Source organism: Astatotilapia calliptera, chromosome 20 (assembly GCF_900246225.1).
Source record: "Astatotilapia calliptera chromosome 20, fAstCal1.2, whole genome shotgun sequence".
Classification (NCBI taxonomy): domain Eukaryota; kingdom Metazoa; phylum Chordata; class Actinopteri; order Cichliformes; family Cichlidae; genus Astatotilapia; species Astatotilapia calliptera.
Window position 1 is genome coordinate 26,379,386 of NC_039321.1, and position 19,742 is coordinate 26,399,127.

The 19,742-nt window shown below is 39.5% G+C and overlaps 2 protein-coding genes across 6 annotated transcripts in view; one reads left to right on the plus strand and one right to left on the minus strand.

Moving 5' to 3' along the window:
- ciroz (ciliated left-right organizer protein containing ZP-N domains) overlaps positions 1-9,985 on the minus strand; it is a 41,096-nt gene extending 31,111 nt beyond the window's left edge. For 2 of the 4 annotated variants that reach the window (XM_026153747.1, XM_026153746.1), the window contains exons 1-11: positions 9,924-9,985; positions 8,928-9,021; positions 8,765-8,847; positions 8,586-8,687; positions 8,371-8,495; positions 8,117-8,260; positions 7,982-8,020; positions 7,714-7,851; positions 7,542-7,626; positions 5,374-5,570; positions 5,120-5,237 (exon numbers count right to left, since the gene is read on the minus strand). In XM_026153747.1, coding sequence (XP_026009532.1) covers positions 5,120-5,237; positions 5,374-5,570; positions 7,542-7,626; positions 7,714-7,851; positions 7,982-8,020; positions 8,117-8,260; positions 8,371-8,495; positions 8,586-8,687; positions 8,765-8,847; positions 8,928-8,959 — 1,063 coding nt within the window. In that variant the 5' untranslated portion in view covers positions 8,960-9,021; positions 9,924-9,985. Of the gene's footprint in view, positions 1-2,014; positions 3,184-5,119; positions 5,238-5,373; positions 5,571-7,541; positions 7,627-7,713; positions 7,852-7,981; positions 8,021-8,116; positions 8,261-8,370; positions 8,496-8,585; positions 8,688-8,764; positions 8,848-8,927; positions 9,022-9,179; positions 9,400-9,923 lie in introns of those variants that run through there. The other 2 variants (XM_026153744.1, XM_026153745.1) reach the window with 2 other exon arrangements.
- A 221-nt stretch (positions 9,986-10,206) lies between these two features.
- Positions 10,207-15,649, plus strand: tardbpa (TAR DNA binding protein a). 2 transcript variants are annotated; one of them, XR_003270790.1, is made up of 7 exons: positions 10,214-10,939; positions 11,587-11,750; positions 11,869-12,009; positions 12,350-12,520; positions 12,803-12,887; positions 13,716-13,862; positions 14,699-15,649. XR_003270790.1 is itself a non-coding variant. In XM_026153748.1 (5 exons), the coding sequence occupies exons 1-5, from the start codon at positions 10,699-10,701 to the stop codon at positions 13,274-13,276; spliced, it is 1,191 nt and encodes a 396-aa protein (XP_026009533.1). In that variant the 5' UTR covers positions 10,207-10,698; the 3' UTR covers positions 13,277-13,783. The 2 variants fall into 2 exon arrangements, 1 of the variants encoding a protein (XP_026009533.1); XM_026153748.1 differs by lacking the exon at positions 14,699-15,649 and having other exon boundaries at positions 10,207-10,939; positions 12,803-13,783.
- The last annotated feature ends 4,093 nt before the right edge of the window (positions 15,650-19,742 follow it).

The window sequence follows — 19,742 nt, forward strand, 5'->3', positions numbered from 1 at the left end:
GACAAACACAGGTCTTATCCTCCGCTGCAGGCTGAGTACGGGAATCGGATCCGAGCTGAGACAGGATTTCTCTGAAATCGAGCCTCTTCCTCAGTTTTTCATCTGGCCTGCAGCACACCTGGCTCATGTCCAACCAGGGACCTCCCTGACATTGTGCAGTGTCACACACTCGCATCCAGGCATGGTCTGACAGAGGAAACATCAAGAAGCAGGAGGCGTTCGAGCAAGTGGGGATGCTCAGAGAAGGCCTGGAATAAGGCTCTCTCCTCGGAGAAGGATGTACTTTTATTGTTAATTTTTGCCCCACAACCCAAAGCCAGACGAACACATTAACACAATATAAACACACGCACCACCAGAACCACACACAGGCTCGTTGTCCCATTCATAAATTCCTCCTGTTGAGAAACACGGGCATTTTTAAACAGGGCATACCCGCCCCTTTTACTATTCCAGCTCAGCAGGCCCACATGGGAACAATTAGGGGTGTACGCAAGTTTGGCGAAGGTCCGTAGCAACCAGCTGCATCTGTTTTTATTTACCTTTTTGCTCTGGTGCTGGATAATGTCATGAGCACATCTGCTACTGTGCAACGTAACCGTGGTTGCATGCGTGGTTGACCCATGATTCTGTAATTACCCGCTGAGCGAGATGAAGAGGCCCAACAAACCACTCAAAGCCACACATAGCCTTCCTCTCCCCCTCTTCCTCCCTCCCTCCTCCCCCCACCGTGTCTCTCCAGTGGCATGAAACTCCGTCTGCCTGAGAGCTGGTAGCTGATGCTGAAGTGGCATTTAATGACTCAAAGTTGTTCACAATAGTAATTCTGACTTCATTTTGATGTCATTAGATTACCACTTTCGTTCTATTATGCAGGATTAAAATGTGGTTGTTCTGCAGTGGGATGAGACTGATCACATTCCCTCATCTGTTTGCTTGTTTGTGGTCATGCAGAACAAGCTGCACAGTCTTCTTGCTGGCCCACTTTTAAAGGTCTGAACTAGAAAAATGTCATTTTTGTAGCTCAAATAAGGAGAAATAAAGAATTTGCTCCACAGCATGTGTCTTGCTTAAAAAATTGTGGACAAGCGGTCATGCAAGGAGGCTCAGAATAGTCAGAGATGGTAAATTTATGTCTCTGTAAGGTTTCACACTTCTGTATTAAATGAGGGAAAGTTTCGCCTACTTTACTCACATGTTTTGTTTATATATATATATATATATATATATATATATATATATATATATATATATAATCCTGAAAGTTCACACTATTAAGCATCTTCAGACAGCAAACTCAAAGCGACCAATCATGACAGAACTTGTTTATAATAATGATGAGTGATTATGAGCAATAACAATGAAGACCATATATGGATCACTTCACAGAGTCTGTGTGTGTGTGTTCGTGTGTATATGTGTGTGTATTGGGGGGAGGGGGGGGGGGGGGTGCCACCACGCTTAGCATATCCCAGATGTGCAAACCATATGCTCTGACTGAAATTAAAACAAAAAAGAAACAGTGAAACATGAAAGGGATTTTTAACTTTGTAAAGACAGTTAACAGTCGATACAGATAGGCTAATGGCCGAGAGAGGCCACATGAAAGAACTGGGGATGTTGGCATGCTTTTTGCACCACTTATTCCATTTCCTGCTCATAAGTTCACTGAGCAGATGGGAACCAAAGGCACAAGGAAGTTTAGATTTTCTGCCCCACAGACCGTTGTATATGATGCATGTAACTGCGCAACACCGCACGGTTATCATTTAGAGACGCTTTGGTGCATACCGGGAGGTCACAATAACAAAGGTGGAAAAAAAAAAAGCAGTGGGACAAAAACGAAACCTCTTCAGCTATTTTGATCTATACCAGTAATTCTGTATGGGTGTTACATTTAAAGCACTCAAGTGAATAAATTTAACCCCCTCCCCCCCTCTATACTGCATATTGGATTTTCAAGAGTTATCTTATGATGAATAAAGTTCATTTAATTGTGCACACACACAAAAACAACTAGCACTGAATTTTAAAAAACAAAAATTAAAAAAAAAAAAGTCAAACTGCTTAATTTGGAAAAGAGCATCTGGAGGCAGGCTGTGACCTATCAGGAGCCTACTGAAAACATGTTGGAGAGTGCCCTCTGCTGTTGGTTTAGCGTACTGCAACGAGGGGAGCGACAGCTACAGCTGACATTACAGTAAATCAGAAGCTAAATTTGATCTGTTGTTGAAAAGAAAACAGTTTTTAACACATAAAATTGATTCTACCATCTAAGAATCTTAGAATGACCGCTGACAAGCAATCTGTGAGCTTTTATTATGACTTTCTGTGATTTGAGTTCAAGTTGCTCTGAAAGGTGGCATCAGCTAACACGAGGTCTTCTCTTCATCAGCCTGTTTTGCTGCTCGGAAAGAGACGTGTTTATTTAACGCCTGCCTTTGTCTGAGTCTGGATAATGTCCACCCTGAGGCAATAGCTGGCAGAGGTCTGACGGTAATTCTGCTTGCACTGTATAATCAGCCTTCACTGACCACTGCGTCACCTTTCATGACTGCAAACAGATGTATGTGGTACCAGTTGGGTTTAAAAGGAAAAGGAGTAAAATAGGCCTTAAAGTAATTAAGATATATTACTTGAAGAATCATTTCACTTAACTAAATAAATAAATCTAATCCTACCAAATCCACTGCAGTTTTTTCTCCTTTTGCTGTTGTTCATTCCTACTGCTTGTGTTGAGTTCCTGGTACTCTTCATCAGGCTGAGCCAGCGTAGTAAGAGACATATGTGGTGTTTGGGCTGTGGCTGCTGACGTAAGCAAGTCTGACTCTACTGAAACATTTGTAGCTGCATGTAGAAAATCAAATAAACTAGTTGTATTCGTATTAATGTCGATACTGGTGCCATTATCCAACACTGAAGAAGACACATCATCCCTTATTATCTCGTCAGCGTGGATATTAAAACTGCGGCCCTCTCTCAGCATGTGAGGAAGGTTAGTTGTGGGAAACTTTGCAGGCTTGAACGAATCTCTCTCTTTTAGGTTTTCTTCTGGGATGGTGACGAGGTCGGGCAAAGGCTCGTCCGTAGTTACAGTCTCACGTGTAGAGTCGAGTGTGGACGGGCTTATGTTGTTTGGGCCAGGAGAAGATGTGACATGTGATGATGTGTTTTTAGGTGCCGCTGTGGAGATAATGGTGATTTCAACAAAGGTGAGATTAAACAAAAACAATGCCACAATTTAATGACTGGTGCAGTGAATTCTGGCTTACAGGGATTGTGAAAAAACATGATTTGTGACAATGCAGCAAACACAGGTTTAATAATGAAGTTACACGAGTGCGATGTGAAAATTTGAAGCCACATTTTTTAAAACAATTATTTCTACATTCTCAGCAGTAGCTTAACTGACACAAAACTATTTTAGAGATCTTAAAATATATCTATTAAGGATCTTTTTTTCCCCATGTTTTAACATTTTCATATTAACAAAACACTATAAGAAGTGGAACTGCAGGCTCACAATAACTGTCCACAGGGATGCATCCAATCATCCAGTTAAGATCTCTTTATTGCATTGTTACGACATAGTTTGAAAAAATATATATATATCTTGGATCCAATTTCAGAAGCATGTTGTGTCCCTATACACTCCAGGCACTTTGTTAAGTACACCTGCTTGTTAAAGCAAATATCTAATCAGCCAGTGAATGTAGCTGTGTAGCCATCTTTAGTGTGACCTGATTAGGTTCAAACCAAATCATTAGAATGGGGACGAATGTGATTTAAGTGACTTTGAACGTGGCGTAGTTGTTCATGTTCATGTTCATGGGGTTTACACAGAATGGTCCAAAAAAGAGAGAAGAATGGACAAATAACAGTTGGTTGTAACCTAGGTATGCAGAAAAGCACTTCTGAACACATAACACCTCAAACCTTGAGGCAGACGGGCTACAGCAGTAGAAAACTACAGGAAGTGCCACTCCTATCAGCTAAGAACAGGTAACTGTGGCTGCAAAGGCAAAACTTTCAACACGGCAGCCAAAAAAATGCCCCAGAACCAGAAAGCAGGAGAAGCTAACACCGATATCAATCGAGCACATCCCTCAATTTATATTACACAGAATCAGTGACACCATAACATTAAAGTGGACAGATTATAAGTCACACTGTAAGTTCAAGTCCTGGTTCTAGCTTGTGACCCAAAGCCTAACTGTATGCATGCAGTATGTAGTTCCCTCATGAACTGCATTTTAGCTGCAAATATTTACGCAATCATTTTTACTCTCCACTGATTCAAAGAGGCATCTTTTCTGAAGGGTTCTGATAGCAGAGGGGTATGCTAGCAAATATATGACTTGTACTTCCTGACCTTGCTCCCTGTTATTCGTGGAAAATGTGTGCAAAAGCTGTTGATGTTAAATATTTATCCATTTAATTTTCTGCAGGTGTCTTATACAGTAGTAAATCAGTGCAGCGGCATTTTAAATTATATTTAGTGAGCCAAAGGAAAAAAGTGGTCCTTAAAAGAAGAAGGAGAGAAGAGAGCAGGATGAATATACAGCCAGGACTTTAGACTTCAGTGGCTCGAAAGATGAAGTGGTGATGGGTGAGTAGTTTTTCTTGGTGTTTTTTTAAGAGATTGAAACATTTTTAACACTCATATGCTGAAAATGTGCAATCACACTGTGATATATCTAGAAATTGTTCCACTGAAAATAATTGTTGAAGGAGGGATTTTAAAATGAGTGCTATTGATATTGATATGACTGATTATTGCTATGTGATATTATTTTTATTTAATTTTTTAAACATTCTTTTGGAGGGGTGCAATGAAGAGTGGGAAATGTGAAGAGAGAGCGTAGGGCCATGGGTCAGAGATGAACCTAGACTGGCATCCAAAAGAGGCTCCAACCCTGTACAGACAATGTGTACCTAATAAAGTGTCTGATGTGTGTATATTGGAGTGTTTTCATTAGCAGGATTGAAACATTAAGCGTCTGGCTGAGCAACAAACAAGAAGTGCCTGGTGTGACTACATTAAATGCCATGGTCAAGAAAACATCCAATAATTGATCACCTCTTTAGTTTTTACTGTGCTCATCAGCAGAAAACTCACCTATGCATGGCAGCGTGCTCTCCATGGTCCAGTGCATTTTGTGATTTGTCTCTCTGAAGGTGAGCACAGCATCCACCCTGTAGAACGGCTGCAGGAGCCGGTTGTCATCTGTGCAGGGCTGTAAAATAAACCTGGGTTAGATGTGTTACTCTTTAATGAATCCTCAAAGCCGCACAGTTTACTCATGTTAGTGTATGCTTTGACAGCCATGCACTACTATTTGGAGTCATACAGGTTTGTGTTTCAGCACTAACCTTTGTCTGGAGTATTCTGGCTGTGGGAATGGACAGAGTTACAAATTCACTCGTCTCATGCACTGTGAAAGTAACTGTCTGGTTAACTGACAGGTCACTGAGTGTCAGTGTTTCATTGTGATAGGTGCCTCTTCTGGTCAAACCCATTCGGCGTTTGAGGATGTGCAGCACAGTCTTGTCTGCCGTGGATGCGTTCACTGAAATAAAATAAGATGTGTTAATGTGGTTAGTTAGTAACAAGTAATTATATTTGATGTATCTGTTTATAAGTATTTTCACTTGTTGCCAATTTCTATTTGATTACATTTGCACATTTGCTCTATATTTTTTTAACATATATATATATATATACATATATATATATATATATATATATATATATATATATATATATATATATACATATATATATATATATATATGTATATATATATATATATATATATATATATATATATATATATATATATATATATATATATATATATATATATATAATGAGATATACAATGAGGTTGATACATTTTTGGACAATCATAAGTGTTTTTTAAATTTTGCTTCTCTGCACCATCACAGTGGATTATAAACCAAACAATCACCATGTGGGTAAAGTGCAAACTTTCAAATGGTTTAACAAAAATATTGCACAATATGTTTTGGAAATCAGCCATTGTTATATACAGTCTCCTACTTTCAGATGCTCAAAAGTTATCGGACAGTGGACCGGTAAAGCGTTTCGTGGCCTATTTCCTTATTGTTCAAAGAGCCTGACAACTAAAGTGGTTGACCACAGAAGTGCATTACATTTACATTGTTCAAAGAAAAGCAGCTTCATTACATCTAATGAACTCAGGAATGAGTCTCAAAGAGGTAAGCTTGTCATTGTTAAAGTCCACAATCAAGAGGAACCGTCATTAATGTAAATACAGAGGATTTACAACAAGGTGCTAACCACTGGTTAACCTCAAGAAGAAGTCTGGATTAGACTTTGTCAGAAAACATCTAAAAAAGCCTGCATGGTTCTGGTAAAATCAAGATTTGGTAAACTTCTCATACTGTTCCTATTCTCATCATTCTGGTACAGGTTTACCAGAATGATGAGAATAGGAACATTATGCAGAATCAGAGGTAACAGGTCGAGGCAGTGTTTTGGTATGGATGTGTATGACTGCCACGGACACTGAATCACGAGTATTTTCTGATGATGTGACTCCTGATAGAAGTATGAGGATGAACTGTGGATTGATAATGATGCAAAGTAACCCAAGAGTTTCTCAATGGAAAGAAATCTGATATTCTTCAATGGTCAAGTCAGTCACCTGATCTCAACCCAACGCAGCATGTTTTTTAGTTAAGAAATACAAAACTGAAGGCAGAAAGACCCACAAACAAGCAGCAACTGAAGACCTGGCCTAGCATCTCACTGGAGGAAACACAGCACTTAGAGAGCTCCATGGGCTCTAGATTTTACCCAGTCATTGACTGCAACAATCCTCGTGTTTAAAATCATGTTACTTTGTTCAGTTAATGTTGAACATTTGACCCTTTGGATCTGACCTTGAATCCACCGGACCAAGCTGAAACTTTGTAGCTTTAGTTCAAACTATGACCACATACACAACTACTGTGAATACTTTGGAGTTAAGAATATTTTGGCTTTGGATTCAGGACTTTTACATTTAAGTATTTTTAACATTTTTATAACTGATCCGTTCTCTTTAGAAGAGAGAAAAAGAGCAAATGTCCCCACCCCACATGTTTTTATCAACATTAAACAAAAAATAGCCCAAGTGATTTTTACTGATGTAAAGGTCAGCACAGTGACAGGTTTTTGTTATTTTACAGAATATTAACCTTCTTCTTAAACTGCAAAAAAAACATACTATATTTCTATAATAGATAGTGAAAAATTGTAGCTGTTGAACTGTAAAAGCTGTAACACAGATGAAAATACTGTTAAAAGTCCAACATTTATGCCCTCTTTTACGTTTTCCAAAGCCACCCAGTGGGCCCGACTGGAGTCTGTGCCAGGCTGCTTCTGGCCCCCAGGCCTTGTGTTTGACACCCCTGCTCTAATTAAACTCAAACACTCACTATTGTTGTTGGTTAATTTTTTTTTTTTTAAAGGAAAAATAACTTCCAGCTCCAATTCTGTCCTTGTTACCCACCTTTTGGACAAGTTGCTTCCATACTGTAGGCATATCTGTCTCTGACCAGCTTCAAATCCAAAAATTCCCCTTCATTTTCCATTATCTGTATTAACCAAACAGTAATTGAGTACATTTCAGTTGTAATACTAACAATAGTCACTAGGTGGCATAATGCTGTGTGAAGTCTCACGTTGACAGGCCTTAAGATCTCCCTCCTCCTGCCCTGAACTCTTATGTCTGTTACATTCACATCAATGTTCATCTGAATCAAGCTGGCATCTTCCAGAGCTACAAGGAGGTGATCGTCCAGACACAGCGACCACTGCAGCTGCAGCAAAAATCAGACAATAAATACAAACAAAAAGTTAGACTTGCTTTCCAAACATTAAACATCTACAGACAAAATTGTGATCATTTAGAAGGTAATCAGAATTCCAGGCACTGAATGTAATTACTACCTCATTATCCCAGTTTCCATAGGGAATTTCTCTGATCACCTGAGGGCACACACAAATTATTTCTAGTAACAAAGCAAACCAATCCTAATATATAAATACAGTTAGGTTGAAATGTGGCAAAATGTTCATTGTTACCTGAACATATTCAGGGTCACAGCGGATTTGCTCTCTGCTTTGCACCACAGACATCACAGGGCACTTCATTGTGAAACTGTGATGCTGGCTTCCAAATCGATTCATCCTCCGCACCAAATTTAATGTTAAGACATTAAAGCCATTCTGAAAAGTCAATATAAACACAGATCATTATCACCACCAAGCCCAAGTGCAAGGCTAAAAGATTTGAGGTTGTAGATATGGATTGCATATTTCAGAAAAGAATGCCAAACCTGCTGCCGAACAAAACACCCGGTGTAGCTGACTCTAAAAACGTAGTTATCGTCGGGGTCGTTTTGCAGTGAGAATCCACAGGCAGACAGCTGGAGATTCAGGTGGTCCAGAGATGCAAGGTTGGCTTGTGAAAAGCAAGCAGTGGTTCAGAAATGACATGTTCAACATTAAATGAATGCTTTTTAAAGTCATTTATCTTGTCATAAAGATATACCTTGGATACTTAGCGCCCTCGACAGCCAGACCCTGAACTCCTCAATTCTTGCACTGTGCATCCACATCTCCATGTATTCAGGAAAGCAAACCACATCTTCTTCTGAAATTGCAGCAGGTAGATTTCTCACAAACATTAGGAACATAACAGCTTTAGCTCATAAGTGAATAAATGTTCACCTGTTAATCTTGCTGCAGAAGTTTGAATCCATTCTTGTTTCTGAATGAAAAATGCGCTCTTTGTGATAAAACACTGCAAAAAACTGTAGAAAAGAGCATCGAATGGAGCTTATATTTGAAAGACGATGTAGATATAACATTTATACATATCGCTGTTACTCACATAGCAAGGATGCCTACTCTGATGTGATCCATGGTGAAGTGATGGAAACGTCTGTGGATAGTCTTATTTGTAGGTGAGAGGTGGTGTCACTGGCCTGGATAGGTTAAAGCACAGGTGTGTTTACTTTGCTTTGTTAAAAGGCAAGTGAGAAAAAAAGCTTAAAAATAAAAGAACAATTGCTGTTTTGAGCATGTGTGAAAATAAACTTTACAGGATTGTGTCCTTTTGTGTTTGTCATCCATCATGAATTACCCCTTTCACTTCCAGTGACCTCCTTTTATTAACCTTTATTGCTTTCTTGACATCGATGCAGAGATTGTTGCCCCTGTAATAAAATCTCACTTTACTTTACCTTCTATTAAATTGCGTCTTTAGGCACTTTGTTACTAGCAGCCTGTTGCAAAAACACATGATCATTTTATTGGTTGAATTTAGCAGGTAGAAATGGTATTTTACCCTGACAAGTTGATTCTCAAACTGCTGTCAGCCAAAAAAACGTCTTTTTTTTTTTTTTGGCTTATTCTGTGTTGCAGAATAAAGGTTGTCATACCAAATGTTGACTTTCAAGCTCATAAGAATTGTGCATGCTCAGTGTTTGCCTTACAAACTGTATTTGCATGGATGTTTGCACATATTTTATTAATTTTCTGCAGCTATTTCCCTCTATCCTGTAAATTCTGTTTGTATGCATTTCGAAAACATTTTGTTCATTCATTTATGTCAGGGTACAGGGTTTTATGTACAGATTGTTAGGGAGTTAAATAAAAAAAATTCTAAAAAACGAATTGTAAATACAGTTAGAGTTACTTAACATTGAAAACGATTAGATTTGGTTCCTATTGTTTATTATTGTGTCAGTGATGTGCTTTAAAAATTACCACGAAGACCGGAAGTTTTAGTCTCTGTCTCTGTCTCCAATATCGGGCAATAATACTGGCTTACCAAAACATCGGTCGGACTTTTCTTTTTTTTTAATTTCTTCAAAACATTACACACCTTTTGTTTGGGCTCCTAGCTTCCTGTGAGACTTCAAAGGGTAACTCGGGAGCATTATCCTTGGCACCAACAAGTTACGACACTTGATGAATGTAAACTAATAAGGAAGATTAGGTTTAACTTAAATTCACAAACGGTAACTGGCAATTGATAGTCAAAAATTAATCTATTCAGAAAACGTTTTCAAATTAATTTTTTGGCAGCCCCACAAATAAGAGTGCACCCTCCCAAGTCGATGATGTCATCTTTACAAGGTGAGCATCAGCAGCCATTTTGTTAGCTAGCTTGAGGTTAAAAGAGGTTAGCCGCGTGCAGCTGTATTGATATACTCGCTTTGGTGGTGAAATTGCGTCGAAGTCGATAACTCGTCGAAGTTGTTATTGACGTACAGTTTTCGGCCACGCGCTCGTAAGCACGAGGAGGAGTCGTGTATTTGTTGACAGCGCGTTGTAAAACTGGACGGCCATTCATTTTTCGAGCTGACTTGAGTGTGCTAGCTCAGTGGCTAGCTGGCTAACTTGTTTACGAGTGTCATTTCTGGCAAAGAAAGCGTCCCGGCTTTCATGCCACCAGCTGTTAAACGCGAAAGAGTCGCAGAGTGACTGTTTCACGCAGTTCGCGTGTCTGCGCTTGTGTTACATTAGCTTCGCGCACAGTTAACAGAAGTAAACTAAAAGCCAGGGGCAGATCCGCTCGCACCACTCCGGTGTTTACTGATAACTTGAGCTCTCTCAGCTGACCGTGCTTGGACCAGAGCTCAGCCATCCTGGACACCATGTCAGAGCTTTACATTCGGGTGGCTGAGGAAGAAAATGAAGAACCCATGGAGATCCCGTCAGAGGACGATGGCACTGTTTTGCTGTCATCTGTAGCAGCGCAGTTTCCAGGGGCTTGCGGGCTGCGATACAGAAACCCAGAGACCCAGTGCATGAGGGGAGTCCGGCTTGTGGAGGGTGTCCTGCACCCACCGGAGAACGACTGGGGAAACCTAGTGTACATTGTCAATTACCCCAAAGGTATGCCAGGTGTTTGTGTCATTATAAACATGTAAGCAAATTGACAACCCTGCCCACAAACTGCCTGTTAAGTTGATTTGACTATAACTAGTTAAAAGTATCAATACATCGTATTACAATTAACGCTTTAATGCTCGGGATTGGTCCAAATTTGAACATAAAGGTGTTGTTCATATTGTAGTGAAGCTGCTTTGCCCAACACCTGCGCTGTATTTTAACTCGTATAAAAATGTTTGTGACTGTACAGTAGTATTATATTACAAAATTCAGCAGCATCACAAATTGGAGCCTCCAAAAGATACCTTAAAGAGAGATTACTGTATTAGATTGGTCTAAAAAAAACACAAATGACACCAACAAAAAAACATTGTGAGGCAGGTGACTGAACTGGATTAAAGCTCTGTATTTAATAGCTTGCTTACTGAATGTGATCAAATCCTGCAGCAAGGTTGTGACAACTGTGGAAAATTATAACAGATTAGTTGATGCTGTTATGGCAACATGTTATTGAAATAGTAAACACAGTTGTATTTCAGTTTTTTGTTTGTTTTTGGGTTTTTTTAATTTAGGGGAGCTTTGTAAATGTATAAGACAAGGGTTTTTGATTGCTTTTTTTCTCACTGGCATGATTTATTTATTCTTCATAGATAACAAAAGAAAGATGGAAGAAATAGACGCTGCCACAGTTGTGAAAATTAAAAGGGGCTTTCAGAAGACATCGGATCTTATTGTCCTCGGGTTGCCATGGAAAACAACAGAACAAGACCTCAAGGATTATTTCAGTACCTTTGGAGAGGTCATCATGGTGCAGGTATTGATGTGTCATGTGACTGTGAATGTTTTCTCAGTTCTTTTCTAGACATTGAGCGCAACAAGGGTATGACTTTTGTTTGTGTACTAATGAATTTGCTCACCTCGCCCATTTTCAGGTGAAGAGAGATGCAAAAACTGGCAATTCAAAAGGTTTTGGGTTCGTCCGGTTCACCGACTACGAGACGCAAACCAAAGTCATCGCTCAGAGACACATGATTGACGGGAGATGGTGTGACTGTAAACTTCCCAATTCAAAGGTGGGTTGGGCACGATTTTTACCGTGTCTCAAAGAAGTGCTTTGGTAGAAATTGATTTCTTCAGTGAATAAGGTTTGGTATAAATTCATTTTTAGGTTTATATGTAGGCTTACAGCACCTGTTACTGCTTGTTGATCTGTGTCACACGTTAAAATACATTCACTTCAGATAAGGATTGGGTTTCCACACTTACAAGCAGGCGTTTTAAAGTCATTGCAGTGGATTTTTAAAAAAACGTTTAACACAGGTTACAAATGTTGATTAGCTTTTGTAAAACTGAATCTGGATTGTTGAGCAGCGTGACTTAAAATGAAATGGTGGTGCCCGTTCTTCCTTTCAGGCATGTCCCGATGAGCCGATGCGCAGCCGTAAAATCTTTGTTGGTCGCTGCACAGAGGACATGACAACCGATGATCTGAGGCAGTACTTCATGCAGTATGGTGAAGTCACAGACGTCTTCATTCCCAAACCTTTCCGGGCGTTTGCTTTTGTCACATTTGCTGATGACCAGGTAAGAGTGACCTTAAATGACGGCCTTTGAATATGAGTAGATGGTATTATACAGGAAGAGTGAGAAAGACCTAATATGTATGTTTAGATAAAACAAAAACAAATCTTTAATATCAGTAATTATATGCATATAAGTTTGGTGTAGTAGTGGAAAACATGAGAGCTCAATTACAGATTTATACTGTAAATACCTCATGATACCTGGTATTTATAGTGTACGGAGTATTTATTTACCTGTAAGAAAAAAGAGATACACAGACTTAGTAACTCATTTCTTTCTCAGGTTGCCCAAGCTCTGTGCGGAGAGGACCTGATCATCAAGGGTGTCAGTGTGCACATCTCCAATGCTGAGCCCAAACACAATAATAGTAGGCAAATGATGGATCGAGGGCGTTTTGGGGCTGGTGGGTTCAATCAGGGCTATGGCAGTAATCGCGGTGGACTAGGCAGCGGTAGCGGAGGGGTTAACTTCGGGGCTCTGGGTCTAAACCCAGCCATGGTCGCGGCTGCTCAGGCAGCGCTGCAGAGCAGTTGGGGAATGATGGGCATGCTGGCTAACCAGCAGGGTCTGACCACAACGGCAGGCACAGCCACTACAACCAGAGACCAGACCTATAGCTCTGCGAGCACCAGTTACAGCAGCCCAAACTCAGCTAGCCTTGGTTGGGCTCCAGGCACTAACACGGCCTCCAGCAGCGGCTTCAGCTCTGGCTTTGGTGCATCTATGGAGTCTAAATCTTCTAGTTGGGGAATGTAGATAGCTACGAGCTAACTCTTTCTGTTGCTATAAGGCTGACCTGGTAAGTATACATATGAGGGGGAATGGCTTAGATATTATGTTATTTAAAAAAGAAAAAATACACTGCCTTTTATTTTGTTAAAGAGGAAATTTATACTTGTGTGTGACTTACGTAGTCATGCATTGAATGGGTGAGAAGTGTAGTTTGTTAGTGGAAGCTGCCACACTACCTGGTTTTGTTTTTTGAGAATATGTTACACAAATTTACTGTGCATGCAGGATAAAATAATTTATAAACATGCACGAGTATCTCAAGAGCCCCCTGATTGCCTCTTGTGAAATGATGGGCTTTCTATAATTACATATAAGTATATATATATGTATGTATGCATTTGATTTTATCTTTGTTTTTGTTTGACATCTTTTGGAAACGCCTTCATGGAAATCTCTTCTGCAGTTCACCAACTCTTTCCCAATTTCCCGGGAGGAAGCGCCTCATTGGCAGCAATGTTCGACAGATCTCAGTATCATTTCCCCTCCTCCCATGTGTAAATGCTTTGTCATCCAAGAACACAGCTTCACTCTGCATATACTGTATTAGACGGTGGGTGTTGTCTTTTTTTCCTCTCCCCCTTTTTTAATTTTTTTTTAATTTTTGGGATATAGAAATTTTGTCTGCTGTTGTCACTTTTTGAGATCAGTGAGTGGGATTGGTGTTGGCCCGAGTGAGAGTGAGCGAACGGGAGAGCGAAATGAAAGAAAGCGGTGTGAGTAGGACTGTTGGTGCGGAGTTTTTTCTTTTTTTTGTTGTTTGTTTTTCTTTTGGTTTGTTTTGTTTTTTAATTCAAAAGAGACAAATGCCTGCGAGAGTTGAGAAGAACCTGTGGCTTTGTGCGAGTGTGAGAGGAAGAAACCAGTACGAGTGTGTTCACCATGCCCATCACAAGGACATTTATTGCATCTCGAGATCCCTACGGTCTCTTTCTCTCATTGTTTTCTATCAACCTTAAATCTTTAAAATCACAGTGAAATGTCAAGTGCTATGAGTATTTGTATCCTTTTGTAGCCTTCTCTTGCTATCTGATTTGACGTGAATGCTGTGTCTGGTTGTGTGCTTTACTTTCTCCTTGTTACCACCCTCTCTGTGTGAAAATGTGACCTTGTGCTAGTGAAGTCTGTGTGGGTGGGTGGGGTTGCGGGACACTGAAAGAGTGCTGAAGTTTGAAAGCGAGCTCAGAAGTTGATGTGGTGAATGTTTGACAAGTTCCCATTGAAAGTTTGTGTTTGAAGTGGTTACGAATGCATTTTCTATGTTTTGTGAATAAAGGGAAGTCTGAAATAAAATTGAATTTGACTAGGTATAATGCCCTCTTGATAGTCAATTATTTTTAACTTACTTTACATTAATTGAACTGCCAACACTTTAATTCACATGTATAGGGACCTCGGACACGGAAAGCCCAGGTTTTCGTCTGAATGAAGGTTGGAGTCAGTTGCGTGGAAGACGAAGCCTTTGTTGGGTGTGCCGGTGCAAACCACAATGAACCTTAATCCTGAAAAGGATCTTCTTCACCTCACTTGCAAGAAACCTTGGACCACCAAATTTAGAGCGGACCATACTCTGTGACAATCAAGGTATTTTTGGGTTTTTTGTCATACATAAAGATGTCACAGTTGGGACGAAAGTAACACCTGCTGCTTGGCAGCGATCATTCCTTTGTCTGGTCCCCAATCTGTGAGACAGGTCTTGCCTTTCTAAAACTGGGTGTTTGTCAGTAAACACTTTATTCTTTTGTCTCCCAACAGTCACTGACATCAAAGTATTAACCAGTCGGGTGTTTGATGTGGTTAAAAATGATATCGGTGTAGCAGGAAGCTGTCTAGTTCTGTTTACCTTGATTGTTAAGTGACTGAAATGTATCACCTGGCTGTTCTTTTTCTTTTTTTCATCAAAGGGACTTAACTGACTGAACAGCAGCAATTCACACATTGTATTCTGACATATTAGTATTGCATTGTTAAATAAAGGTTTGGAGTTTTTAATCATTGTGGTCTCTCAATGTAGATAAAATGTGACTTTTTTTTCAGGCCATAATCTCTAGTTTTCCTTGCTTTTAATCCATATCTCTTTTTAGGATTTATTTGAAAACACGGATACAGTTCAGATTTAGTCTTTTTGTTAAAACGGCTCTAGCATCCTGCAGAAAGCTAGCTCATATATAATGTATATAGAAGATTGACTATATAAACAGAATTTTACAGTCTTTGTTGGTGGATGTAATTTATATTTTCCTCCTGATGATGGTGCTGTTGTACAGTTTTTGCTGATTGTTGGACAGGACTCACATCCCCTTCATATATTAAAATTTGTTGATACTTTCCATTTTTAAACGGCTGTAAGAGTTTGTGAAAATTTCTCTGCACACTCAAGACTACTATGAAACTAAACGTACAAATCATCAGTTGACAATCTGGAATGCGTCTCTAAAGGTTGTATTTATGTAAAAGCAGATTGTTGGTTTTTTTTCCAAAAACAAAACAACTTTTATCTAAAATCTTTTACACTCTAAATTACTTTTAATAATGTGTGGAAACCATGTGTTTTTATGGGCTGTCTGACAAGGTTTCTGCAAACTTATTTTTGGTGTGAAATTATTTGAGATGAGCTCATTAAAACTGTACATAAATGCAGAAATTGTGATTTTTAAGAACTGAAAAAGGGCATCAAAACCAGATCAGTTTAAGTTTTACCTAAAAAATTAAATGAATAACAGAGAAGTCTGTACATCTCTCAGAATTACTCTGCAATAATACCAGAAGTACAAGATAGTGGGTTTAAATATTTTCCTTGTGCTTAAACATAACATAGCCATGATCTTTAAAAGGTCCTCCTAGAACTCATTCCCCATAGAGAATAACCTTTCTCACAGTGTGATTTAAGGTGGTTTCTCCCACTGCAAGCAGGTTGCAAAGGTTTTCCAGAGGAATTTGTCTCAGCCTGATCTTTTCCAGGATGCAGTCTGGTTTCTGAGAGTGCTCTCTGCTGTATTGTCAGAGGTATGCACCAGGACTGTTTATCTGAATTAAACAAATGGGTCTATGAGAAAAAATTCTGTATTTTCATATGACTTGCAAGCAAAATTGTACCTAGATTTTTGTTTTTATAATTAAAATTAAAGTGGAGAACCAAGTGTGCATACGCCCAAACCTCTTGTTCCATCAGTCCCAGGTTGTCAGTGGTTGGTGGAGCGTAATATTGACGTACCAGACAAAATAATCTCACTCTTACTACACCTGCTGCACTCAGTCTCAGTTAGTTAGATCATATTTTAAGCCCTGCAGCCTCATTCATACACCCTCAAGCGTGACGCACTTCCAATTGACGTCAGTTCGATCCAAATTAAACCTCTCTCCACATACCCACGCATTTTTATGGGGTTTTTTTTTGTGATTTATTGTGATGTAAGCACAGAGTTCAAAGCTGTTTCTTCTGTTCTGCTATTCCTATAAGTAATTTTGAAATTTTACACAACATTTAGAAAGCATAATCTATCATTATGTTTTGTACTTGTATTTAATTTGCTTTATGTCACGAAGCAGAAGTATTCAAGCCTTTAACACTTAAGAGTTGTGACTTTCTGTATTTGTATTATCTCAATAACAATGAGCCACCACTGCATTGTGTGATAACTTCTTTCATTATAACCAGTTTGTAATTTACTTTAATGTACTTGACTACAATAAACGTTCAAGTTCTAAAGATGAATTTTTAAAAAACTAAAATCTTCTGCCTTTTAAATTAAGAAAATTAACTAACGAAGCTTTGCCAGCCAGTATTTTAGTACACAAGCACAATTACTGAGCTGCTTGCTTTTTAAGGGCCCATGAAACCACATAAATTTTCAGCACTGGACCTGTATGTAAAACGCTGTTTTTAATGTGTCTTAAATGATTCATAGAAATGATTCTGATTTGGGGTTTGATCTTGACTAAAATCAGTGTTGACCGTCATCCAGTCCTCCTCCTCCTGCATCGTCATCACGCTGTCTGGTGTCTCCTTGGTGCCTGCTTTGTCTGCACATGACTCAGAGGTGTCATCTTGCACCTGCCCTGCCTTAACTGAGCTCTAACAGCCTCTTGTGCTCTAATGCAACCCCTGCATGGCGTCAGGCCGCATTAAGAATACAAGGCCCTATTGTAGCGAGCCTCGCTCTGATAATAAAGCTGCATGTTTATGGTACTCGAAGTGTATATATGTAGTTAAGCATTGAAATGACGGAGTTTATATTGTTTTTGTTCTGCTGTGTACCCTTTCAGGATCAAAGCTCTGACATGAAGAGTCAAATGAGCTCTTTGAAGCGTCCCAAGATGGCCAAATGAAAGCCTGATGTTAACATCAATATGGTAATCACCAAAGCTATTGCAGCGCAGGTGCACTGAGGCGAGGCTTTGTTTACTGTTTAACAGCAGGTGTAATAACAGCTGTGACACACTCCTGTCAGGTACAACAACCATCACTGCTGTACGAGTTAAAGCAGTCTTGTTAGCACAAGACTCTTTTTACAGCGGCTGGGAATTTCCTGACAAGCCTGAAGTGCTTAAAGGATTACATTTTGGTTTTTTGGGTTGTTTTTTTTTTAAAAATCAAGATAGTTATAAAATACACTTTATGAACGTAGAAACTGAGGTGAGTAATTCTGGAGAGTTGAATGTGTTTAAGGTGAGAAGGTGTTTTATGCTTTTAATGGGCAGCTAACTAGACCAGTACAGGAAATGAAGGTAATTAAAGCTGTGGAGTTGTATTCAACTTTCACAGCTGAAAGTGTTGCTGTTTTTTGGTCATTACTTTAACACCACCAGGAAGCAGCATCTGCTCTCAGTGCTCATCCCATTTTAACCTCCTAAGACCCAGTGTCCACATATGTGGACATCACATTTTGGGTTGGCTGGACCACAGTACAAAATTTTGCTCTACAAGGGCCTGATATCCACTTACAAGGACATTGTGCTGCCACTGCCATAAAAGACATCTACAGGAAGCGGTGTCTGAAAAGGGCTGGGAAAATCATCAAAGACCCCAGTCACCCATCACATGGACTCTTCACCCTCCTGCCCTCTGGGAGGCGCCACAGGAGCCTCCAGACTAAGACCACCAGGTACCGGAACAGCTTCTTCCCCACAGCTGTCAGACTCCTGAACTCTGCCTCCTGACATCTGACCCACGTTAACACATGGACTGAACATACAGACACCCACAATGGACAACTGTACCCTCAAACACACAATAATAACATGGACTGAACCACCACTCACAACCACTAGCACTTTATATAGCCTCTGTAGAAACTATCTACACCAGGGGTGTAGATAGTCCCGGTCCTCGAGAGCTACCGTCCTGCAGCTTTTAGATGCATCCCTACTCCAACACAGCTGAATCAAATGGTTTGATTACCTCTTCAGCATGCCATCGTGTTTGGCAAAGGCCTGATAACAAGCCATTCATTTGATTCAGCTGTGTTGGAGTAGGGATGCATCTAAAAGCTGCAGGACGGTAGCTCTCGAGGACTGGGATTGGGCAGCCCTGATCTACACCCTCACTTATCTTAACTGCACTACTGTATAGCTCTGTGTAAATAATCATTCTGTACATTCGATAATCTTTAATCCTACAACTGTTTACAACTTGCATAGTTCCCATTTCTGTATAGCTGTATATCTCAGATTCTGTAAAGTTATTTATTTCATATTCTGTATAGTTTTTCATATTTATATCCTGTTCATAGCCTGTACATAGCTTGTACTCACTACAGCCTGTACATACTTATAGTTATAGAATATTCACAACATACATTATAACATACCATAATAGACCCATTTCTGTAATATACTCACATATCTATATTATTGCTAATATATATTGTAATATATCTATATCACTAAAGCACTTCTGGATGGAGGCAAACTGCATTTCGTTGCCCTGTACCTGTGCATGTGCAATGACAATAAAGTTGAATTCTAATTCTATTCTAATATTCACACTCACTTCATTAGATGTACCTTACTAGTACTGTGTCGGGCCCCCTTTTGCTTTCAGAAATGTTTTAAGTCTTTTAAGCACAGATTCAGGACGGTGATGAAAAAGCCTTCAAGATTTTGGTCCTTATTGACATGATTACAGCTCATCGTTGCTGCAGGTTTCTGACATGTACATCCGGGATCTGACTCTGTTTCAATTCAATTCAATAGGGTTATATCCTAATGGAAGCAGCCATCAGGTACACTGTGGATAAGGTGAAACAATGCTCATTTGATACTAAAGAGCCTAAAGTGAACTCTATAATAACATTACACCACCAGCAACCTGAAACACTGATACAACTCCATGCTTTCATGTTGTGTATGCCGCCCACTGTCTCTGGAAAAGTGTTGTTTTAAGCACTTCTTTGAGAACTACTTCTGCTGCAGCAGCCATTGTCTTGCTAAA